At 35.6% G+C, this 27013-nt stretch overlaps 1 protein-coding gene across 1 annotated transcript in view; it reads right to left on the reverse strand.

The window, feature by feature from the left end:
• Positions 1–27013, reverse strand: part of TNFRSF19 (tumor necrosis factor receptor superfamily, member 19) — a gene marked incomplete at its 3' end in the record, with an annotated part of 41786 nt that overhangs the window by 9269 nt on the left and 5504 nt on the right. The window contains exons 3-4 of the mRNA XM_010297554.1: positions 19913–20091; positions 16456–16541 (exon numbers count right to left, since the gene is read on the reverse strand). Coding sequence (XP_010295856.1) covers positions 16456–16541; positions 19913–20091 — 265 coding nt within the window. The remainder of the gene's footprint in view (positions 1–16455; positions 16542–19912; positions 20092–27013) is intronic.

Consider the following 27013-nt stretch of genomic DNA (forward strand, 5'->3'; position numbering starts at 1 on the left):
AGCAGGAGTAGTAAGGACCCTTCTTCGTGCAGCCAACAGTCACGTGAAATGTATTTGTGGAATGCAACAAAATTAAATAAACCATACCCAGGCTTGCCCCACTTACGTTTTTCCTGTTTATAATTATGTTAAAATATCATTACTGTAGGTTAAATTCTCCAGGCAAGGCAACTACTTCTGAATGTGGAGTGGTTGGTTGTTTGTTTTTGGGGGGGTGGGGGCAGGGTGGGGTTGCTGTTTTGGTTTTTAAAAACATAACTGCTAGCCATTTCCACATATTGGGGGGAAAATGTCTGTGTGTTTATGTAATTAAGACTGTTTCATAATACTTACACACAACCAGGCTGAATTGTGATTCTGAATTAAGGTGGAAGTTGAGCTGCATAATCCAGCCTACTAGTATCTTCTAACTTTTTAATGCTCAACTTTGCAACCTCAGCATCTTTTAAAAATGCTTTTTTTGGGTAAGTATTCTGATATACATGGGATTAAATATAAATTTTCATATTTTTATAACATACAGCCTTAACACCATTACATGATGGACATTTATAACCAGCTTACTGTAATACTGCAAATATCAAAGTAAATGTCATGATTTACTGCAAAGAAAGGTACCTACTGTGCAATAGTAAACATGCACATGAAAACTATAGTACTGATGAAAAAGCTGTAGCTTTGAAGTTAGAAATAATGATAGCTTATAAAAAGCAGTTTTTAATTCACCACTTAGAGCTTTGGGGATAAAGTCAAATCATACAGAACAAAAGGCCGCTGCATACAAGATCCTTGCTTTGTTGTATTACCTAATCGGAAACATAACATCGCTCCTCTTTAACACACGTCAATAGGAATTAGTCATAGAATACAGAAGACTCTTTGAAAAGTCAAGCTCTATTGGTGAGATTCATCACCAAAGCAAATATCTGCTTCTGAGGGAGTCACCTGAACTTTCTCTACACAGTGGTGGTGGGGAGGAGAAAGGCTCTTTTAGGGTGCAATTAATCTCATCTATTTTAAACAGCACCCTTAATCATTCCTCTCCACCAAATATAGTGAGCCTAAGGTCACCAGCTTAGAGATGTAGCCGTTTTAAGTACTCAAAGTCAAGGAGGAGGCATCCTACTCTGGGTTTGTCAAGTAAGGATGCAGGGTTTTGGCTGCCTTTGACTATTTTGACGTTAATTTCTCTGTTTCAGTTCATTAACTGTATAACAGACACTATACATTTCAAATCACTTCTATTGTAAAGACAGAAGTCAATAACAACTGCAAAATTTGTAACAACTGCTGTACAGTAGCAGAACCACAGAAGAGCCCAGCAGTAATTAGTAACTTGCATTCTGCATGGAATATAAAATAGTGCGTAGCAAATAAGGCCAGACACAGAATTACAGGTTTTGCCTACCCTGTGCTTTAAATGAGCAAAGGCCCAGTGGGAAATAACAAAGCAACAATGTAAATAAAACCCATATCAGAGTGACTATATACGAAAGAATCTAATTATGGTTGCAGGCATCAATTCTGGCACCTTTTAACTTTGGCACATTTTCTTAGAATAGGGGCTTCGGTTTGTAAGAAACATTTAATCAAAGAATAAGTATTTTTATTGTTTTGTTTATGTTTTCATTTATTTAGCAGGAGTGAAAAAATTAAAAAAAATCTACACTAAAACCTCAATTTTCCTCCTTAAAATTAATTAAAAAGTAAGATGATCAGGTTTTAGGAAGACAGATACAATCAATGTTGAATTTGCAGTTCTAACCTGATATTGGCATCTAGATGAAACTAACTTCAGAAGTCTGAAGGTCTAAAGACAAAGTCAGAGCTACTTACCTTAGGCTCTCTTTCTAAAACAGAGCCAGAAATAGAAATCTCCAGAGAAGTAATTAATCTGAAATGGCTTGGAAGACTGCTTAGTGTTAGTCATTGAATCTTCCCTTATCTGGCTTGCCTAAACTCTTGAGGTACCTAATTCTCTCCTCTGATTATCAGTGGGAGTTTGGGCTGACAACGTCAGTGTTAAGCATTAACTTTTATATGCCTAAATTAGGGTGCATTAGTTCCATCCTAAATTTCCACATGCAGATACGGTAACTATAAATTATATTCAGTAGCATGCACATACAATTATACCATCAGACTTAAATGAAACTTTATTTTTAAAACTGGTAGATATAACCATTTATTTAAGAAAGCTGTAACAAAGAGCTAATCTTTTTAAACTACAGTCACAGCCTGTACCTCAAAGGCACATGTCACTGCCCAAAATAGCATGCGAGATCACTCTATGATCTTTGTAAAAGAGCAGGTTGGCAGCGCACTTCTTTAGCGCAAGTAAACCAGTAAGAGTGAGAATGTGTGAAGCCTATCACCCAAAAAATTAAAGGTTGAGCAAAATAGAGGACAAGTGGAAGGATGCAAGTGATCACTAGGAACATTAGGTCTTATTATTAGGTTGTTTCCAGCTCATGAGGTGTTAGTTTCTAATGAATCATTACCGCTAAGGCCCTTGGCACAACAACTCCTGTTTTAAGGCTATTGCAACTTATCTTATTTCCAATACATTCCAGTCCTCCAGGTCATCCCAGTCCTCTGGAGTGATATTTCAGTGTTCTTTTGCTTGACAATGATTTCCTTAATAGAGAGTTGGCAATATGGAAAGTTTCAGCCTAGATGGATCCCCTGTTTTCTACTGTATTTTTTTTAAACAAGAAGTTTCAGAGAAACACAGCATAATTATTTTGTAGCCAAACAACATAGCCAATAGTATCTTCCAGCACAAAGCAGAATAAAACACGCCAACACTATTGTGCATTTATTTAGCAGTATTTTATTCTCACATCGGCCACAATTCTCTGTACCCAAAAGCCACAGCAGTCACCATGTACTTATACCATAGGCACCAAATCTCAGTGCTGTTGAAGGGGTGCTAATGCAACCATTCCCAGAATTAGCTGGGTTATCATGAAAGATAAATTCAAACTAATATTTTCACTCTGAACATAGCTTAAAAGCATGTTATTAAATCCATGTATTGAAAAGTCTAAAGTTTTATAACTAGAAAATGTCTAAAAAAATAATGAAAAAAGACCCAATGAAAAGCTGTAACTGCTACTTATTTTTTCAGATTACCCCTAAACACAACAAAGTAAAAATTAACTGAAAAAAATGTTTTGCAGCTTTAGTGCAATGTATGCAATACTAGAATAATTTTGATCAACCCCATGGCCAAGTTAAATAAGAACCTTGCAAACCCACTCCATACAACGAATAGATAATTGCTTATAGCCACTGCAAGATTGGGCTAAAGGGCTAGCCACATTAGTAAGTACACATTAGAAAAAAAAAACATAGGAAATAGTACTTATTCAGTACAGGTCAACGATTAGCCCCTTCTCTGTAACTCAGGAATTTCAAGTTCACTTTAATCTAGTGTAATTGAGCTAACCAGCTCTTACATTAAAAAGTAATGATTAAGTTAAATTTCTTGCAGACATTCTGTACCTAAAACAAACATGCAGCATGCCTCTGGCAAAGAAGGATACTAATTATAGGATTGACTCATAAGATGAAAGGTTGCACAAGTTACTACTAGAAACAAAAGTATGGTAAACTAGTTTGAAAAAACATATTGAAATTCTCGTACTCCGCAGTTAAGATGAGAAATTCATTTTCTAACTGTACTTAACAGTGTCCAGAAACAAAACTAAATATACTTGCAAACTGCTTGTTCATATTTTAGATGAACAAACTAGAAGTGAATACTGCAATTACAAACTTCATAATTCTATACACTATGGAATTTTTTAACCTAGTAAAGAAGTGAGGTCTCTACAGTGAATTTTTACTACACAAAAACGTGCAAAACTAAGTATTTTGGTCACTCTCAGCTTTCTTTTGTTATATAAAGCATGCCCTTAAAATGGATATTTAGGATTTACTGTATTGTCAGGCAATGAATTGCTAGCTTCACTCTTAATGCAACAATGCATTCCCTTATTTAAAGGGAATCATAAAAGAAACCCATCACCAAGGCTCCAGACATCTGTGGGGAAGGATATGTAAGTTCAAAAGTAACTTTGAATTTCAAACTGAAGCTTTAGCTGGGCTTAACAGACAGGATTGCCAGCTGTGAGTTAGAACAAAGATACAAAATCCACCCTATATGTTACTGTGTACTGATTTGATATAACCATCTAATGCCAGATGGGCACCACTTACGTAAACTCTAGTTAAGAGCTGCATGAGCTTGTGATGTGAATTCATGAAATAAATGGAATTTGACTCTATTTATTTTGAAATCACAAACTGACATTTCCATTTTCATCTCAAGCTATACATTTTGCATCATACTGTAGCAAGCAATAAGGAATGTATTTTCAAAGAGATTTACGTTGGAATACTGTGTTCTCTCCAAAATACATTAATCTATGCTTTAGTAGATAAAAATGGATTACACATAATTAGTGCAATTCTCATGCTGAAACCAGAAAGCCAATGCCTTTCAGTGCAATTCAGCTTGGTCAAATATCACCTCAACTTCATGCCATATACTTAAAACTTTACTGGATTATAATCATACATATTTTCTACATTAAATTTTTAGAGATTATGAACAAATAGTGTTGAAAAATAACATTTCCATTCCTAATTTACGCTATGATTTCCATTTGTATGATGGAAGCCATTTACATTACATCTGCTCACTCTGAAAATAATTCAATATTTATATTGCTAACAGTTTTCTAAGTAGGGTCTTCTAATACTAGTCTTCTAGTTTTTATATTAGAGTAGATGATTTTCTAAAGTTTCAAACATCCAGTATTCAAATTTTCCTCTTCCCCCCCATCATAATGAGCACTTTCAAAAGGTCCAGAAATTACCATTTGTTTTACACTATTCTGCTTTCTGTAGATTTTCTGCTGTTGACCAATGTGATAGAAGCATATGCTACAACCTTCTCAGTAAGTGCACTTTCACTGCTAGTTCACTTGTTTTTTGTAAAATCAGAAAATTCCTTGTCTGAGGTCTCTGTTACTCTGTCAGCATGGATAGAAATTAGACATCAGGGTCAAAAGGATTTAAAAGGGATAATAAATGACAACAGTATTGTATATACTGTCTTCACTTAGGAAACCAAACTGAAGAAGACACAATTTACATCTTATCATGTGTCTTAAGAGGTTTGCAATAACACTTGAATTTACAATTCTGTAATTATTTTTAGCAGCCAAAAATGACAACTGTCACACTTATGGGCCACTGGCAACATCCAGCATGTTTCAAATATGTAATAGTTAAAAACAATTAAAGACAAATTCTCTGTTCTCAAAGCCTGGCCTTTAGTGGCCAGGAAGGAAAATTCTTTCACAGATCCAGCAACTAGTAGGATGCAGGCATTAAAGAAGTGATCCACATGCTCAATGATAATCACCAAACACTCTGATAGGTGTTCAGTCAACCAACCCAATTCAGCTCAATCTAGATAAATCTGGAACTTAAATGATAGGGATGTAGAATGACAGAAAACATTTGACTGTCAGCAAGAAAGCATTTCCTACTGATAGCCTCTCATAGCCTCAAGAATGTCTGTGAGGGTTGAGCAGCACAAGGGTGGGACACAAGGCCACCAGTTCTGGAAGAGGAAACATTATGGCAGCATTCCACCTGTTTTACATCGCAAGCTTGCACAAAGTAACAGCAGGAAAGAAGTAAAAAGGGTTGTTTTAGTTTGGTATTTTTGCTCTGTTGGAAGAGCTACAGCATTCCTTCATTCATCAGCTAGCAATGGAAGCAGTAATCTTCACGAGTCTCTACCATCAGAGAAATAGTAAACGGTGAACCTTTAAAAAGTACAAATGTCTTAATTGGCATGTTAAGATAAAATGAATATTCTACCTCCTTATTTATTGCTTATTAGCACCAATACCATTTTGCATAAAACACATACATATGACTGCCCTTGAATCAAAGGAAAGTATTATTGTCAGACCCACATAAAAAAACCCTAACCTTTACTTTTGCCAGGACAAAGTGACATTACAATATTTTTTATTTACTGAAAGATGGATGTTTTTTCTACTGTTCGTATATCAGTTTGGGCTTCCTTCTTCCATTAAGTACCACCTCAATCAGACAGATTTCATATACAAAAAAAAACCCTCTTCACTGTGGAACTTTGTATCTACATTTTGATCCAGAAGAAAGCTTCACAATCCATCTCACACAGACTTAGTTATCACAATGTGTGAAATCAATCTAGCAAACCACATTTTGCCAAAACAAAAATCACATACTATAATTACCATATGTAACAAAAGGAAAGGTTTAACAATTTCCCTGAAAAATGACATACAAAAGGCAGATTCAAAGCACATCCTTCCATAGAGCCTCCAGAAAGAAATACTACCAAGTAACATGCATTAAATCCAAATTTTGTTTGGCTTTGCACTGCTACTGAAAAGTCTATGTTAGAGAACCATAGATCTTGCATACTGCCACAGAATATTTACTTGTATCTCAAGGACATTTTGTGTTTCTACAGCTGCTCAGAAAACATTTTCATTACAGAAGTACAAACAGTTACAATCAAGGAAATAAAAAAGGCAATACTTCTCTGAATGAAAAAGTACAAAAGTACAAAACCCACACCAGTTAATACAGCAGAAATGTCTTTTAATGATTATTTTATGCAGATTCATTCCCTGATGTAGAGCATTACTCAATATAGTGCATGAAGCAGTGCGTTAAACTTTTTTTGTTCAATAAATTGTATTTTAGAATGTATTCCTGATGCTCCACTTGAATTTACAATTACCAAGTTTCATCCCATTACGCTTAAACCAGTTTCTGGAAAACGGTGGCATACTTTCCTTCCTGTTGATCATACTTCTTAGTGGGGATGGGGGAAAAAAGAAAAAAAAAAAATCAGAGGTAAACTTCTTGTCTGTTAATGTTTTTCATCCTTTTTTTGATATGCATTGATTTTTGTTAAACCTTGCAGACCCTTTATAGAGATGTATTCAGATTTTAAAATTTCCATTGGATGTTATTAGCAGACCTCCTCTAGGATTTGCTGGTCATTCTCAATGCATCTAGTAATATAAAGGTGGCAAGAAGCAAAACAGAGTACTGCCCATTATTTGAGATTAAAGAGCAGAATAATTGAAATTGGAAGTCTGAGCCAGTCACCTGTACTTCACACAAACACATAAAGCAGGAAGTAGGGAGGAAAGTTTGGTTGATTAGTCAGATAATCATTTAAATGGAAATTCACTAATTCACAGCTTAAGCTTTACTTCAAAAATACAACTCAGATTCTTGATTATTTGAACAAATTTCTATTCAATAAAAGAATAGTCTTAGCGGTATACTTCAATCAGCATATCTAAACAGCGAAGATAGAATATATGCTTTTCCCCTCGTTTTGAAAATCTAGGAGTATTAAATTGGAATTTATTATTTAGCCACCACTTGTGGTCGCTGTCAGAATAGGAGAATTATGAACAATGTCATTATTTCAAGAAGATATCTTAGAACAATTGAGTTGTATTCACACTTATTAATTTGATGAGGCATGAAACTAGGATCACAAATAGGCATAGGCTCTGCAGTGCTTAGCACTGCACCATCTAGGCTGCATACACAATGCTGGGAACCTACTTGTGATGTAAGAATCCAAGAGTTCGGACAAGAAGTCAACACAGAGTTAGTCAACATAAGGAAAGAATTATGGACTCAAAGAAGTTACCAAGAAAAAGACTCCCAGACAATATCCCAACCTGCTCTGCTGAGTTTGGCATCAGAAGACACCATAGAACAGGTTGTCCAGAGGTGGGTGACAGACTGATTAGTTTGTAGATCCTGATGGTTTCAGTGCCAGCTGGGCTCATAGCTGCTCAGTGTTGCAAAAGTTTTGGGATGACTAGTGAAAAGTACAGAGAGCTTCGCAGGTGCCTCCTTAAATTGCAATTCCATTACCTCTTGGATCAACTGTGATAAAGAATGGGGTCTGTATTCTCCAATTAGGCACCTACTGAGAACATCCTGCCTAGTCCATGCTACGTATTTCCTTCCATGGCAGTCAGGCGAAAGCAGGTGAACCACAATCCTTTTGGCCTAATCTAAAGCTGCAATGTCTCCAAACCACCTGGACCCAGAATCAGTGGAATACTCCTGGAGACCATAATCTATGAATAGTTGTAGGTCCCTTGGGCTTTTAAGTTTTGGCACAGTTAGCTAGGTGTTAGGCTGGAGAGCTGGTGATGCAATTTTGGAGTCAGGATCCTGGGCCTTGGATATTTAAGCCTTAAGTACTTCTCAATACTTTACAAGGCTAATGCTGCCTATACTAAGCATATTTCTAAAGCATTCACTACTATCCTAGTTCTTTTAGTTTGTAGCTTGAACTGTTGCACCTGAAACTCACTTTGTGAAATAAAATTTAATTGTGCAAAGAAATCTAAGTTAGATTTGAGGTAGCAGGCACAAAATAAGTGACCCTGCTTACTGTCGCTGTAAGAGCTTCGGTGAAGATCAGGAAATTTCAAACACTCATTAGAATTGCTGAAGTTGTTCGGATTACTATCCTCTTACTATAGATGCAAATGATAAATCTTTCATAACAGAGCAGACATGCTATACTGAGTACTTCTGTGCTACAGAAGTTACTGGTAAGTGAATCAATTCATTAGAACAGCCCTCACACCTAGTTTTGCAGCACTAAGCTATATTACACTCGATTGGAAATCTTTCTGTTAAAACAAATATTCCTCTGTAAAAAGTAATCTTCATGGAATAAAATATTTAAGGATAGTACAAGAAAGTGGATAAAAGTCTAACAGTTTAGACTGACTAGAAGCCCTGAGAGCTTTGGCTTCCAAATTTTGATTCCTTGGTAAAGTGGCTGGCTGGCTACACAGAAATTCTGTTGGGTTTATGAGTAGCACCTCCTTGCAACGTTATTTCAACATTTTGAAGCTATATTTTCTTCTATGGAAAACTTTTTTTTTCCCTATTGTGTTTTGGCATGCTCCCCTTTTTTTTTTTTTTCGGAGGGGCCGAAAAGTAGGAAGAGTAAAGGGGATGGTGGATAGAAGTGAGGAAAACACTTCTGACCAGTTCTATCTACTCACTGTAATACATATTTAGTGATAACAAGCTGCATAATGAAGTACTTCTATAGATACAGGCACAGAAATGAGAGGTACAGACAACAGGAATTAGTGAATGTAAGTCAGGAATGAGTACTTAAAAAAGGCTATTCTCTGAGCCAGGCAAGGAGAAAGTTTTGGAACATGATTAAACTATGCAATGAATCTAAATTTCCTCTCCATTAAGTAATGTTTCAGAACTATTATAATTTATTTTACTGGCAACATCTCTGTAATTAAAAGAAGGAAATATATGCAACTTTTTGTTTTAGGAGGGGAGCCCAGCATGTAAAGCAAATTCAGAATAAGAAGAAAAGGAGCTGTTTGACTCTAAGTCATACATGAATCTTTCCCCAGTGGGTCAGAAGCATCACAATTATCCAGGACAAGGAACTGAAAACATTTAGGTTTTCTACATTAACTCTCTTTGATCTATGATGAGCAAAAGAAATAAAATTGTAATAAAACTTTATAAGACATGAATAGCAATTCTCATCTCTCTGAAACACCTAGTCAAATTTCTTTCAGACTTCCTGAAGATAAGTTACTCTACCATCAGGTCACATATGGAAAATATCAGACTGACTTATTACATTTTTACAAAAGCGTACATTTCAGTTATGAGATAATGGAAAGCTAATATCTCTGTAATAAAACAGTACTGATGTTTATAAGCTAGTGATGCTATTAGCTGTACTTAAGTTAGCTGTCACTCCTTATGACTTTCGTGAAAGTTTTATATAATATTCCAGCTGTTTTCTATCACAGTGTCCACCATGGCAAAGAGGATTATGAGACATGCTGTGAGGTAACCCCAAATCAGAAAAAATACTGAAATAAGATGGACATATATGTTGGAATAGAATCAAATAATTAAGAATGGTTGCACTTATATAATTTCAGCTGCCAGTTGCCTCATATGCACATAAGCAGCCTACCTTCAAAGACTGCTTTGCAATAGTAATACAAAGTTTACTGTATAAAGCAACCATACAAAAATTACAGAAAAACTTAATAGCTGGAAGAACAGTTTCTGGAGTTTGACTGTTTTCAAATCGCAAAATTCTATAGACAGAAAGAAGAAAGTGATATGAGTAAATTAAAATTCCACTACATAAACAGAGGAACTAATGTGGAATCGAATGTCATCCAAAAATTGCTCTCAAGTTAAAATGCTATATTTAAGTTTAATGAAATAATGTAAAAAACTCCAGGAAAGCTGAGACAGTGGGAATTTTTCTCTTTTACCATTAGCAAAAGTATTTTACAGAATGTAGATGTAGTCAGTAAGCTTGCAGTCCCCCCCTTACTTTTAATCATGTATTTTGTCACCATACAATATCCCCTTGCAGACTGTAATTTCTAGCTTTGTATCTTCTTTGTCCTGAAGTATAGTCCTTGCATACCCCAAATACCCATTATACTCACATGAAAGTTTACAAAAATCACAGATCCTAATCGTGTAAATGTAAGTAAGTATATTTATACCAAATTGTACTTTTCCTATACTAGCTACTTTTAACACCAGGAAGAAGGAAATATCACTAGATTTTACCCCTTAAATAGCACCTTTCATTAGTGAAACAAAATACCTTGTAGATTTAAAGAGTGAGACTCAGCTGCAGCTTAGGACACTTACATTTAATTCTCAGAAAAACAATTCTGTAAACATACAGAAGCAAACTAATTAAAAAAAAATCTACAGAAGAAAACTGTAAAGGGAGCTTTGCGACCAATATTAGTGGAGGTAGTCAAAGTGTTGTAGAAAGAAACAATATTTAAAGCAGGTAAGATATGGATGCCTCACATGAAAATGTAATGTTTTCACTATAATCTGCTATGTGTATTTTATCTCAACAGGCTGTAGACTTTACTTTTATTCCTCATCTTAGTAAAAACTGTTTATTTTCTAGTTTGAGATATTCTTTATATTTGAAACCACTATCACTGAAATCAATATCTCAAAACATAGCTCATGGCAAAAAAGTAGAAATTGTAGACCAAAATGCAGGTTTATTTCAAATGCACATGATGTTACAGTCAAACTGTAGACATTTCCATTGCTCTCACTTATTCAACAAAACATTTCTGCTTCATTGAAGTAAAGAATGCATTTATTTCCTGGAACATGTAGAGGCTAGTTTCCCAAGCTCCACATGGAATAGTATCCTGCCCCCATCCTGTCCCCCCTGCAGCTTCCCATGCTCCTTGCTCTATGTCATGAAGACAAACAGAAATAGTCCTGCAGAAGGAAGGGTAAGTTTGGCTGGACATACTGTAAAATTTTTTCCTGTATAAAAAAAATTATTAAAAAAAATAGTGCAGATAATTAAAAAAAAAAGGACAACACTGTTTCTTTGGTGGTGGTTTGGCTGTAAAATGCTCTTGGCAACTAGGCGTTCATTTCCTCTCTTCCTTGTCTCCCACAATTTATTCCAATTTAAATGTTTGCACAGACAAATTCTATACTGAATTTGGACATAACAGGGGAACGCCACTGCCTGTAGATTGGTCCAGAAAGGAACAGTAATGTGGAAGTGCTAGGAACTGTTTTTTTAATACATCTCTAAAAAGTTCAATGTCACAGGTCCTTCTGCTTGGTAGAAAGCCTGTCCGAGGCCAAAGGATTCTGGTGGCTGATACTGTTCTGCATTTTGAATTGAACAATACAACAGGAACCACTTGTAGGAAGAGCTGAAACAGCCAAGCTGATAAAATAATTCTATTGCTTTAATCTGCCATCTTCTTATGACCAAAAGAAGATAAGGAGTATGGTTTCTAATGTTTCATTTTGTTTATTTGCCAAGACAGACTAGCTGAAAACATAATGCTTGCTCAAAGTAAGCAATGGTATCTTTGGAAAATCTTCTGCTTCTTACCCCAGCCTTTTCCACATCTCTCCTTCACTTGTGCCACTACAAGTGTTTTGGGGTTAACAAACTCATTACATTTAAAAGTAACCTTAAGAAGGGAGTTATTTTAATTCTTTTTATACCATAGAAAGATTCACAATCTAGCTTACTGAGAAGTTTCATTAACAGTTTAAGCTTAACAATTGGGGCAGCACAACATTGGCCTGAGCAGACAGGAGACTGAACTCTGCAAGCCTTAAATTGGTGCTGAGAAAAAAGAATCATTGAACCGTATCTACATCACTGTTTCTCTGCTGAACAGACACCAGTTTGGGACAGTCTATGCTATGTTCCATTTCAGAAATTACATTTATGATTGATTGGGTTTTCACTCTAGTTCCCAGTTCAAAGGACACCTTTTCTGTCATTCAATTGAGAAAAAAAAGTCTTCAGGTGAGAAAAATGTCTTCAGTTTACAAAGTGAACATAAATAGTAATTTGAAAAACTTTCTTTCATTTCTAATCTAATGTTTAGGTGCTGACCCTATATATATAGGATTGGTATTTACAGTTTATTTACTAAGCAAATTAAAATATAACTATATCATTATGTATTTAATTTTCTGACATCCCCAAAACACACGTAAGTCATTGTGTCCCCGTTAAAGTTTACACAAAGGTGATAGCAATTCTCCTGGCCCCTAATACTCTCTTTACTTGTTCATTATAGAATCCTTTCAACTTTGCCTCTAGCAATTCACAAACTCATTTTTTCATGAGTAAATATTTAAACCAGATCTGTTTTAAAATGTCTACAGAAAGAAAGAAGATAAAAGCAAGTATTTAGATTTATAGCTAACTGGGTAATAATCAACTGCTACTAGTGCTGAAAGAACTTCACCTATGTCTCAGCTTTAACATGAACCTTTAGTCCAGGTAGGGGGCTATGAGCTTTTCTGCCCTTCTGGTAAAGTTCTTAAACAAACAAAAGATTGCCACACACCTCACAGGACAATTAATTCATTGAAACAGGACATTTAAACTTTTCCTTTTCATCTGTAATATAAGAGTTTGCTGCACTAATATTTGACTTTCTGTTTCACAGTGGAAAGAAAGAACAATAAGAAAGGCAGAGAATTAGAACTTAGTCCTCTGTTCATTGAGGACTTGCCCCATACACCTAATGATCTCTCTCCATTTATCTTCAAGCAATGCAGTCTTAAAACATCTTAACTATCAAAATATATTCATTATTGAAATAAACACCAAACATTTGTAGCATTAGGTGGAAAAAGCTTGCTTTCACACACCATTATTTATATTTCCTTGTAGAACCACGTTTTTGACTTAAGTCTTAAAACTGAGGTATTCCCACCTATTTGATAAGTAAAACTCAAACAGATTTCAGTTCATTTATCTACTATTGTAGGAATAACTTTCTCATTCTGAGGAATGCACGTACACTCTCCTAAACTGAGACAGCTTATTTAGAGACCTGAAGAACCAATATACAAATTCCAAGCAAAAGCCTTCTGAAAACCACAGTGACATATGGTAACCATACTTCATTGTAGGATTTCCATTATTTAAGATTTTAATGGTTGGCTAGTATGTAATTAAGGAACATTTTAATGATTTCAAACTTTTTGTAACTGCTTCTGTAAGAGCTGGAAATACTTGCCAATTCTCATAACTTGCCACCAGCAACTGTTAACACTTGTTATTTAGCCAAAGGCTTTATCACAGCCATGAGATTAGGGAACAAAAAAGTCTCTAATCTGGATTTATCATTGCAGCTTGTGCCAGAGAAAATCCTCTTCTCCACGGGGGTTGTCTGTTGCCCACTTAAAATTAGTTGCAGCTTCCTAATGGTTCAATTTAGGATCCAAGCTTAGGCTCAATTACAAAAGCCAAATCACTATAATTTAAACAACTCTGAGTTATATCAGAAGACTTGGTAACCATTCTTTCACCATCTTTTAAAAATAAAAAATTGTGATTTTGAAAAAGATGGAAATATGCATATAAGTCACTAACTACAGTCAAAGTGGAAAGATAAGGGAGGTAATTTCTTCCCTGTCTTCAATTGTGCCAGAGAGCAGAATTCATGCTTGAATAGCATGCTTTCGTAGAAGAAGGGAACATACAAGAAAAGAGGAAAAACTGCATGAGTTAGAGATCCTAGATCAGAATAATACTGTTGCACTTTGGATTTCACTAACTTTCTTTTTTTGTAGACAAAAAGAGAGTAAGGACAAATGAAGAGGATAATACTTAATTTGATAACTGGGGGGATTAAAATAAATGTACATATGAAATTGCCTGTTTGGGTTCAAATGCTGCCTAGAAATACCTTCTGCAACTCATTGAATTTGAAGTGATTTGCTCCAGTATGATCAGCATTTCATTCTTGGCATCAAACCCCATAATGTTTGCTATGAAGAACATACTTTCTCTATCTACTTTTAGATATTATGTTGTCTACACTACAAAAATAGTTGAAAAATTTTGAATTTACTTTCTAGTCTTACTTTATACACAAGGAGGACTTACTGCCACAAACATTGTAACTTATTATTTTTATAGAAATCTGATTTACTAGTTTTCAATGTTGCAATCTTTAGTAAAAGTTAAAATTATTCTGTTTCAGAGGTATATAATGAAATTCTCTCAAACCATAACAGAAATGTACAGGAAGCCACATTTATAAAAACTTTACTATTAAATATACTGTCTGAGAATCTAGTTTTGTAAGTTTATTCCCCAAAAGGCACTAAAACTAGAACAGAAGCAAAACAAGAAAGTTTGGCTCATTTGATAAACAACTATCTAAGCAATATATGAAATGCTGAAGAATCCTTATTTCATTAGATTTAGTACAATATAAAGCTATTTACAAGTACGATTTTAACGCACGATAGCATATACTTGGTTATATTTTAATTTAGCACAGTTAAAAAAGAAAAAATGTTTATAAGAAACAACACATCCTTATTAAAGTACCATGAAGCACTTCAGGAACTTTACAATTCATTCTTTCTATAGACAATTGTTTCTGTTTGCAATAGGGGAAAAACACCTTCCCAAAACATAACTTCACAATTACAGAAACAAACAAGTAAACCCAAGGTCTTCCACAAGATTATGTCAAATCAATCTTATTTTTCATATTATAAAGCAGACAGCAATAAATGCAACAAGAGTAATTCACTCCTATTGCTTTAAAAACTTGATGGGATGTAGACCATCAAGAGTCTTGGAAGAAGTAGTAAAAAGGCTTCTGTGCAGAATAAAGAGGTTCTCTCTTTTTAAAGAGTTTCTAAACCTCTCATTGGCCAAAAACAAATAGAAAAACTGATTACTCATTTCCTTCTTGATGTATATAGTACTATCATCCTGGTTTTGCCTGGGGCAGAGTTAAGTTTCTTCCTAGTAGATGGTATAGTGCTGTGTTTTGGATTTAGTATGTGAATAATGTTGATAACACACTGATGTTTTAGTTAGTATAAGCACTACTTAGCAACAAGTCAAGGACTTTTCACCTTCTCATGCTCTGCCAGTGCGGAGGTGCACAAGAAGCTGGGAGTGGGCATAGCTAGGACAGCTGACCCAAACTGGCCAAAGGCATATTCCATACCATGTAACGTCATGCTCAGTATATAAACTGAGTCGGCCAAGGAGTGGTGACTGCAGCTCGGGAACTAGCTGGGCATCGGTCAGTGGGTGGTGACCAATTGTATTGTGAATCACTTGTTTTGTATATTCTTTAATCATCATCATCATCATCATCATCATTATTATTATTATTCCTTTCCTTTTCTGTCATATTAAACTCTCTTTATCTCCATCCACGAGTTTTACTCCCCCTCAATTTCTCTCCCCCATCCTGCTAGGGGTGCGCGGGCAGGAGGAGAGCGAGTGGCTGTATGGTGCTTAGTTGCCAGCTGGGGTTAAACCATGACAAATGTAAAGGTATCCATCTATTCTATTCTCGCACTGTAACCTTAGTACATTTAACATAACGTAAGTTATTTTTAAAGGTATCAACGAATTACCCCTTTGGGGTGTCAGGAAAGTATTCATACTCACTGAGGGCTACCTGATAGTAGGCAGAGGGTCTAGGAAGACTGCCTTTCTTTTGGCATTAACACAAAAGAGAAATTAAAATTAATATGACAACATCAGAAGTGGAGTCAATACTCCTTAAACATGTGGTATGACAGGAATGTTTATCCTCAAGTGACTGGTCATATGAGGGAGCTTTGCAATAATAGTGCTGGACCTGCTGAAATGTATTAACAAAATAATTTACTAATGAGAAAATGAGCCTTTAAAAGAATTCGTCATAACTGTGACTGTCATTTTTTGCCAAGCTTTCAAGTTAAAAAAGAAAACATTCTAAAGGAAAAAAGTTAATCCCACTCCAACAGGAGGAAAACAGCACTTACAGTGAGGCTCATAGGGAGGAGGAGGATCACCACAAGGAACACACTCCATGTCTTGAAAGCCTCCAAGCTTAGTTTTCCTATAAAATCTGGAAGATAAAGGAATGAAAAAAACAGTTAATCAAAACCAGTTATTTTTTCCTCACAAAATTAAACAGGTGTTTAAAAAAAATCCTCTATAGCTACAAATTTTCGTTCATCTCTGTCTCAATGCAAAATATCAGGAAATAGAAGAAAATAAGAATAAACAAAAGTACAGTAGATATTAATTAATAATACATCAGTAGATCTAAAGTAAATTGAGGAAAAATTCTAGATCTGTTAGTCCAAATGCATAATCACTATAATCTCATATTCACATAAGAATTCCGGAGATTTCAGACAGATATCAATATCCTGTTTTCCACATAGATCACAACATACAAAACAAGTATGATGAACTTACATTATGCAAGCTTATTTCCACATTTAAGAAATAAAAGTAAACTATTAATCTATGAAACTTTCCTAAAAGAAACACGATATTACAAGTTGATCATCACCACTAACAGTATATAATGGACCAGACATCAATGCTTTCTATTTAAAATCCCTAAGATATCCTCTAGCTCAGAGAAAGACAGAATCACTCATAAATTGGTTCATTTATGAACTTGTACAGAAGAGCATCACGCCCCCCCCGCTCCCCAAGTTTTAACATGCTTTGTGACAAAAAAGATTACTCCGATTGTTTTGTAGAACAACAGAACAGTACAAAATGGCTTTTCAGAACTGTATTTTAACAAACCAACAATCCCTCCCTGACTCTTCCTTCTCTTCTAGGAATATCTTCACCACTAATCAAAATCACAACGTGTGCGGACTGTGAATGCACATTAATGAAGTGACCACACAAGTCCCAATCTACATTACACAATTCTCCACTTTGTTTCCATATTCTCACTTAAATGTATACTTTAAAGATTCTAGATAGCAAGCATTTCAAGGTATGAAAAAAATGTATCAGTCAGATGGTTTAGGTAAGTAATAGCAATGGGAGGCCACAAGCAGTAACAAGTGCACAAGAAAATAAAACAAAACTCTAAAGCAAACTAACCATCCAGCTACTCATTCCTAAAGAAATGAATGCAAAAACATAAAATAGAAAAAAGGCTCTCATACCCAAGGAGACATTTTGTTTAAAGACCCTTCAAGAACTTTACTATTGAGTTTATGTTTGAAGAGCTTACTGACTACAGTGACAGGCAGAAGCCTACATTCCTAAACCAGGGAACAAGAGTAATGAAATGAAAAACCAGAACTTTAGTGTTATATTTCAAATTTCTATAAGAGTATGACATCCTCTAAAGAACTTATCTACAACAGCTCCCTAATCAAGTAGGTCGGTCTGTCTTTCAACCAGTCATTAGCACTAAGCTAGAATCAACAGATGTGCTCTGTTCAAGATGAGTATGTGAATGTAGTGGCACATTGAATAAAAAGTACTAACTCTACTGATGTGAAACTACTAACAGTGCAAATGACATTACAGTATGAAGACTGTATCAGCTAAAGCAAGCAGCTTTCCAACTGCTCAAGAAACTCGTGCGTTAACAATGTGAACAGAAACAGATTCACAGGCTGTTAAGACTAAAGGGGCCACTGTGATCATTTACTCTGAATTAAATGTGTTAATATTTGGTTTTAGCTGACATGTTCACTGTAGTGTTTTGAAACTGAACAATAAGGAATGGCATGTTGGAAACCTGTGCAGGACAGAAATAAGTATGATTGCTGAGAGGTGAAACATTAGCTAAATCATTTGGTTTGGCTAGCTATATCCTCAATTCACTTGTGCAGCACGTAAACCGATGGACAGATATGAGTGGTGGTGTGTTCTACAGTTCTGTTCCCCAAAACATCCAGACCAGATGACCTGTGACTCCCCTAGCCATGACTCCCTCCCTCCTCATGATTCCAACTTTGCTGCCAGTAAAAGCAGGTTGTGGAAACAGCTCTCATATCAACACGTACTCAACACAGCTATCTAGAATAGATTCTAGACCAGAATAATGAGAAGCATTCACAGGTCCCCCAGTTTAGATTTATCCTTAATTCATGTTTTATTCTGGCTTCTTTTTTGTTCCTTTCTCATCTTCCAAAATTTAGCTTATAATGTTTACACCACAAGAAGAACATCTTCTCCCTGCTGACAGCCAAATAAGCCCTACAATATATATATAAAAATATGCACTAAGAGCATAATTCAATCCACCATGTAGCTACAGGTAGTATCAAAAGTGGTTGTGAGTAACATCTAATGGCTGGGGTTGCACCTTCTTACACTGTGACTTAAACTAACATTAGTTACTAAAGCTTTAATAGGTGTTTTTAAACAAAAAGACCTCACTTCTGGCTTGAGAGGAATAACTGTAGGAGCTTCAACACTGTTCAGGTATTTGATATTAATTAATTAATACCTGTTATAATATATAACATTATAGCTAAAATATATAATTAAAATTAATTTAATACTGGTTCAAGTATTTTTAAAAGTATATAAAAATAAATAAAATAAAATGGCTGAGATATATATAGAAAACACATGTATGAACTTCTAAGCATCTCTGAAATATATACTCCAAAAATACAAAGTCTGTTACAATCGCAAATCTGTTCTCATAACCTACTCCTATCAATTAAACTACCAACCCATAATTCAAAAAAGCATCAGAAATGCCTTTTAACGAATTCATGGCAGGTCTATAATAGCAGAACTTGTCCACAATGTAAAGAATAGCCTTTTAGAGATCTTAACACTTAATATTACAGACAGAAGATTAGCAACAGGGATCTGGGATGACTAGACAACAAACTAGGCACAGGTCTTGATTTGTAACAGCAGTTTCAGTGAGCATCCACACTGTTCTAATTTGTTCTAAAACAATTCTTTCAGATCCATTTATGATTCTCAGCCAGGAGCATGCTCTATGAATTTACCAACATGTTGAAGAAAATTTAGGAGCATAAACCACAGCTGCTACTTTTGACCTAAAAATATATGTGCATGGGAATTATTAGGCATTAACTTAAAGAGGGGGAAAAAAGCAAGCAAATAGTGTGATCTGTCTTCAAGAAGGTAACTCTGAGTATTTCCAAATGTTTAATTCTTTATAACAATGAACTAAGTCACCAGTAACATATTTTCAAGTATTTAGCTCAGGCACTGTATAGACAATACTCTCATAGATCAAGTAGGTAATTATGAAACCATTTTTATAGATGAGATAATTAAGACTGCAATACTGAAATTCTTTGCTCAAATCACACAGGAAGTTACTGGCAATGTCTAGATTAGAACCTAGGACCTTCATACATACATGAAAGGATACAAACTTTTATCTGGAAAACATGAGCAAGCAAATGTTAATGCAAATTATTTTTGAATTTATTCAAGTCCCATCTTCAGAAATGGACTTACCCTGGTAAACAGTCTCCACATAGTGCATTGCTGGTGGCAGAACAGTTGGCCTTCTGAAACCGGTTAACTAATGCACAATCCAAACAAGGCTTGCACTTCTGAAAGCCCCAGTCTTCCTTGAATCTGTTTGGCCTGCATGTCATGCACTGTGCATCCTCCCCGTATCCAAAGCCGCATTCCTGTCGGGATTAATAAGCAATAGCAAGCTATTCAGTCACTGAAAGCGTGAACAAGAAGAGAATGCTGGGATAAAATGAAGACCTAGTGTAATTATTACTGAGAGTAGGTCTTTCCAGAGACAAAAGCCATCCTTTCAGCAAGTTCAAATGTGTCTTCCACTGCTAATAATCTCCCTTACTTCTATAAGTAATACTTAGTCATCCACTTTATTCATGAAACCACTGTGTATTTGAATGATAAAGGGCTTCAAGGACTCCCACAGTTTCATTATTACTAGCTTATGGTAGAATTATTGAGCTGTCTGTTTTTTAATTAGGTCAGTCATGTGAAAGTGCAGAAACTGGGACAAGTAAAGTATAAAGGCACTTACTCAGTTACAAGAACAGCAAAGAACCACTTTGATACTAACGTTCATAGCTAAGGTGAACAAAGTTAATTGCCAAAGAGAGTACACTGATCTTCAAAGGCTTAGAATTTCTGTTACCAAATAAAACAGAGCTGGTTAATGACCATCAGCTAGGCATGAAATGTTGCTTAGCCACTAAGAATTTCAGAAACTCAATCCGCTCCAGTTCTAACCGTTCTTAAATGGTTGGAAAAGTTTAATAGCTCTGCGAATCACAGGGAGGCATGATATTTTGCTATACAACGAATATCACTATGGTTGGTTACTTATCTCAAATTTAGCTGTTTAAAGAAAGTATTTCCATTCATTTGCAAAAGGACACCTAATACAACTGACAGGCTGCAAAGAGAAACATTTCACCCAACAATATGTAATAGCTTGGGGACTGAATTCCACAAACTGATTATGAAGAACTATCAATCTATTTCATTTTTATGTCACTATTTCTTAGACTTAACAAGTTACTAAGAGTTGCTATTCCCTTTTCTCATCTGAATAGCCTGTTAATTTTTTATAAGTACTTCGGAATTAGATTTGGCCCGTTAGCGACACACCACAAAATGACAAGAGGAATACAACAAACTGCTGGAAAAGACTTATTGGGAAGAGAGTAGGTGGGAAAGGCACAATGTGGGGACCTCCTTCTCCAGTGTGTGGTCTCAGTGGAAGGGTAGGGCATTTTCCCCAGTGGAAAAACTGCAGGAAATCTTCAACTGGGGCAACTTAAGAGAAGTTTTCCGGTTTCCTCCACAACACATGCATGTTCAATGCATATGAACAACTTTTTGCAAAGACACACACCTAAGCAAATCTGCTGCGGTAAATAAAGCTTTGAACCTTAGAAATGCATTCAAGATTCTCCAATCTTGCAGCTTTACACTGAGAAAGCATCTACGGAAAAAGTTATGTGATGGAGTTGACAACATGTATTTTACAGTGCCTCTAATTTGCAATGATAAAGTAACAATAAACAACTCCAGATGCATTTTACCAAACATTCTAAGAATTTTCAATTTTCTTTCATGTTAAGAATATCTTTACTGTCCTCTGAAGAAGAACGAGAACTCAAGTACACAGAAAACTAACAATTCTAAGAAAGCAACTACAAATGGACACTAAAAATAGTCATCTTCCTCTGTCTCTAGATCCAGGGATTTTAAAAATAAGTTTTAATTTTTATTTTGTTTTTTATCTGAAGTGTAGGTTCTTACTATTGACTATTATTCAGATTAAGGAGCAGACAGACAAATAATTGCAGTTAGTAAAAAAACCCCATACTACAGTTTCATACACTGTACACCACACTCCTCCTGTGATACTTATCCTAATAAAGCTGGTAGGCAAAAGGGGATAAAAATACTTAAAAAAAAAATTTTTTTTTTATTTACTTCAGACATAGAACATTTTCTACAATTTTTATTTCAAACCTACCAGTTTCTGCTAGGAATCAATGCCAAAACAATGGAGGTCCCAGCAGTTCTATTTTATGTCACCTAAAAATATCATACTGTGCTCAGTTTTACACTCAATTTCATTTATGTAATTGTAAGACTGTATACAAAGCTACATGATTACCACCAGAGACTGGAAACAGCCTACCTTCTGTTAGGAGATTTTGCTCTTCCCAAGTCTAAATAAACTTTTTCACTGAATCTCATTATTAAATTAACACGTTCTTTCTAAATACCTACTCTTTACTCCTATTTAGATCATTCAAATAGTAGCATTATATGATAAATTATATAGCTCAGTCAAACCATGTATATTTGGATCTTTTGATAAATCACTTGGAACCAATCCCTCCCAAGTCCTAGTAAACTTTCAAATATAAAGCTTAAATTAACTTAATTATAAGTTTTCCTTTCCAGACTACCTTTGAAGTTTCTGATCAAAAACAAGCAAACACCAGGAAATAAAGTTAGAATTAAATGCCTTCAACTCACTGGCCCAAAATACCAGAGCTTGAGTAAGTTGTTTCTAGCTCTATCAGATCTGCTTTGCTATAGTTGGATGTATGGACGCATCTTAGTGGTCCTTTGTAATGTGGAATAGTTTACTTTAAAGCTATAAAAATGGTGGATGCAATATAAAGAATCCTTCTGCCCAAGGAATTTACAGTCTCCAGTCTTTTCAAAGATGGCTTCTAAGTCCTTGCCAGGAATTCTGCAGATATAATCCGTAACAACTACAACTTTATGTATGTGCTTTTTATGTTCTCATAATATTTGAGGTAGTTAACTGCCTGGCAGGTGCAAATAAATATTTAAGCTTGTAAACCAGGCAGAACTTCAAACAGATCTGTACTCATAATTAACCACATTCCCAAAACTGAAGGATATTATTTAGACGATGGATTAAACCCTTTGAAATCCTGGACTTTATAATTTAGCAGTCCTACAAAGATACAAACAATTGACTGTTCATGTTTTATCAGTACATGTGCAAAACTGATGTGCACCAGTTTTCTTAGTGCTCTGTTTACGAAGTTGTCCAATTATATGGCTGATGAGCTCTGAATAGTTCCCAGCTCCCCTCATCCCTTCTATCCTCCCACTCATATTTTTAAAGGAGGGCTCATCTCCTGTGGCAGTTCACCTCAGGACTGCAGAAGAGAGAAATAAAGTAACCTCAATTAGCTAGATTAAAAAAAAAAAAAAAAAAAATTGTGCCAGGAAAAAAACCCAGAACAAGTAAATATATGCTATATTTATTTCTCCTGTTGTGAAGTTGTACTGTGAAGAACACTTAGCCCACTCTTCCCTTTCCACTTTCCCTTTTCAGTGCTACCATCAATAGTGCCAGGTAACATTAATGAAAAATTTCTCTCTCAAATGATATCCAGTACAAGCCATGAAAACCCAAACACTAATTTAGAAAACTGCATTAAAATTAATTTTTTAAAAATTCTCAAAAGTCAAATGTACTTCTATTTTCTGGATATTTATACAGCTTTCACTATCACAGTATTGTGACATCTCATTACCTTTAATGTATGTATGCCTAGAACAACTTTGTTCAGAAGTGGGTTTCACTAAAGTATTAAGTGCGATGACTGGTTGAAGCCACCTAGGAACCTGTAGCAAAGTAGTTAACTAAACTCATAACTTAGTTTCAAGCTAAAAATATTAAAAGCATACAATAATACAGACACCTCTTAAAGTACTACCTTGGCAGTGTTAACATTTTATTTCAGTATATACTACCCAAACACTGATTCAGACAGAACAACCAAAAGTATAGCAGATTATGAAGGGTAATGAAGTTAAGTGGTATGGTTTTTCCCTAAAAGTTGAATGCAATGCAGAACGTAAATGAACAGTAAATTAGATTTTAAACATTCTTTCAATTAGAATAACCTCAAATTTCATTTAGAAAATGCTTTCAGGCATTATTAAGATTGTAATCTGCAAGTACATTTCAGAATTTGTTTCTAGTTCCACTGATTATCCACAACCTACGTAAGTCCCTAGACAGTACAGCACAGAGAAGTTCCACTTAGGCCATGATGATTACAGAATATTTGGGTATTCTCAAGAAAAAGCCTTCCAGTCATTAAGATACTTTTAATTGCTGTCAGGTCATACAACAGGTTGCAGCACTACAATGGTGCTGGGAAATGAAGTTTTTTGCAATGACTTTGAGCTTATGGCCTTGTTAAATAAAACACAGTTTTAGCTTCCAACAGTACCTTACGCTGTGGATCAACCTCAGCTAGAATCCTATAGTCAGCTGTATCTATCAGCAGAAGTCTCTGAGCAGGACAGGCTGCAAGACTGTGCTGCAAACGCGTCAGATTTAGCTGCTGTGACAAAGTGCAAAGTTAGCATCAGAAAAGTTTCATCCTCAGTAAGATTTGACGTGCCTACACAAAGCTGCTCCAGCTTCCCAGACACTGACCCAGAAACAAGTGCTAGCCTGTCCTGAGCTGAGATATGGTGGGATTCTTCACAAGCAGCTCTCTTGCTTTGAAAGTTACAGAGTGACTGCTAAACATGGTGGCAGCTGCTCTCAATGACTTCACTGGGACAACATGTCAGACATAGCACACCATCTTTCATGTCCTGTATGAGGACTGTTACATTCAGGAGCAGCTTCAAACAGTACCTTCCTGTTCAATTCACAATTCCTTTTCTGAGCCAAGATGCAGGTCTCCTTTTCCTTCATCATAGACGTGGTCCAAGGAAGCAACCATCAAGCTGCCTCTGTCCCCCAGGCTCTCTGTACAGCAGCAGTCTCTTGCTGACAGTCTTTATCATCACATTATTTGGTGGCAATGCTGGCTTAAGGCACTCTCTCCCTTTCATGTCTGCTTTTTCTTCCTTGTCATACATTGTCCTGAACTGTACTGATACACTGGTTACGAGACCGAGCTGTAAATCTGACCACAGGACTGATCCAGGTTAAAAGTGATCAGTTCAGTGATCTGTTCCATAGTACACCCTAAAAATCTACTGTCTCAGCATAACTGCACAGGTGAGGCACTGTGGAAAGAACCTATTATTGACAAACCATTATTTCAATGTTTCTGAATTACAACCTCAGATGTGATCTGTTGACAAAACAATCTAGAATTGCAGCTAAAGTCCTGAGTTGCAAAATAAGCTTGATGAGGCTGAGATATGGATTGTTTTTTCATATATAAATAAAAAAAAAATTACGTGGAAGCTATAGGAATCACAGCATTTTTATGAAAAGCAAATTATGGTGAAAGGACTGGAAGGACTTTCATTTCTGTACTGGAACGTTTTCAGGAAAAGGCTGAAACCCAAACTATTACAGTTTATTTTTTCTGCATTAATTGTGATTTATAAGAATTTGAATCATATATAAAGTTTGATTTATACAGAAACAAGATAGGACAGAAAAGGCTCTTGCTACCAAGCCACACCAATGACTACTCAGGCATTGGCAACTTGAAGCCACTTACAGAATGGAAGATATTAAACTACTTGCTTAAGTACATGACACTTTGTTTCCTACTAAATGAATGAGAAATTAAATAATGCTGAGCCATGTGAAGCAAACACTTCCTTCTGAATCAATACAACCATTTTAGTCTCCCACCCCAGAAGAAAGCCCTGCTTAAAAAAAAACCAAAACACACCACACACAAAACAAAAAACAACAAAACAGACAAAAAAAAACCCCAAACAAAAAACCCACGCATTCAAAAGCAAGCTGTTTCAGTGGTTCAAAGGCTTCACAAACATTACTAAGGACACATGTTTGAGAAGAAAAGGTTATATAGTTTTTTTTTTTTAACAAACAAATAGAAGAAAACAAACAGGAGAAGCAGCTTTCACTCCCTTCCCCATCAATGCAAAATTGTTGATGTAATAACAAAGCTGGCTTTCTTATGATGGCAATATGTTGAAAGTACTTTATAAAAAATAAAATCAACATAAGTGATCAATGGATTTTAGTTCTAAGTTAATGCAACATCTGCAGTGCTGCTGGTAGAACAGTTGATAGAGAATCAGAAAGGAAATGTTAAGGGTGTACTATTTTTTCTTATTTTAAGAAAGAAATAATTACTTTAAAAAACATTCTTGAAAAAGAGAGCCCCACTAAACTACAACAGCAAAAGCTGAAAAGAATAGTCTAGATTCCGAAATAGTTACATGGAATAAGGCTGAGTGTTTTGGTTGTGTTTTTTGTTTCGTGCTATACAGGGTATGGGAAATTGCTTACCTATGCAGAGAAGAAGGTCAATCCAATAGGTTGAGCACTAGTTTGCAACTAAAATTAAACACTCATATAGAATCATAGAACAGCCCAAGTTGGAAGGAACCTTGAAAGAACATCTGGTCCAACCTTTCACAGGACAGGGAGCCAAGATGAGATGACCTAGTATTCTGTCCAACTGCATCCTAAAAATCTCCAGTGATAGGGACTCTGCCATGTTCCTGGGGAAGTTGTTCCAGTGAATGCTTGTTCTCATTATAAGAAATTTCTTTCTTATATAGAGATAAAACCTCTCTCCTGGTACAACTTGTACCTGTTGTCCCTTGCCTTGTCCATGTAGTGCCTGCTGAAGAGAGAACCTCCATCCTCTTGGTCTATTCTGTGGCCTCTGTCTACTCTTGTTCCACCAAAAATTTCCTGCATTACCTGCAAGTTGATTTCTGTGCCAGTAGTATCTCATGTATAAATTAGAAAGAGGCAACAGCATTTCCCTAACTCAAAATGGTATTATGAAATGCTCACGTAGTATAGCAACAAAGGTCATATAACTAACTCAAGTTAATAGCTGTAAAATTAAGTATATACACACTCCGTACAGGTGGTATTTTGCCCTGTACATTTACCCATACTGCTGCTGCAAGTCTGCGGTGTATCTGAGTGCATCTGGCAACATGGGAACAGGCTGGACTGTCACACAGGACCTGACTTGATTAGGCTTTAACCATACCTTAAGTCACCTGTGCAGCCTGTGTTAAGATTCTTAAGTCTGATCTTCAGGTATCACTATGTTTTCCCTTAAGTGTGGAAAACTTAACTGGGTTTTATAAATC

Source organism: Phaethon lepturus, unplaced genomic scaffold (genome assembly GCF_000687285.1).
Source record: "Phaethon lepturus isolate BGI_N335 unplaced genomic scaffold, ASM68728v1 scaffold182, whole genome shotgun sequence".
In the NCBI taxonomy this organism is placed as follows: Eukaryota; Metazoa; Chordata; class Aves; order Phaethontiformes; family Phaethontidae; genus Phaethon; species Phaethon lepturus.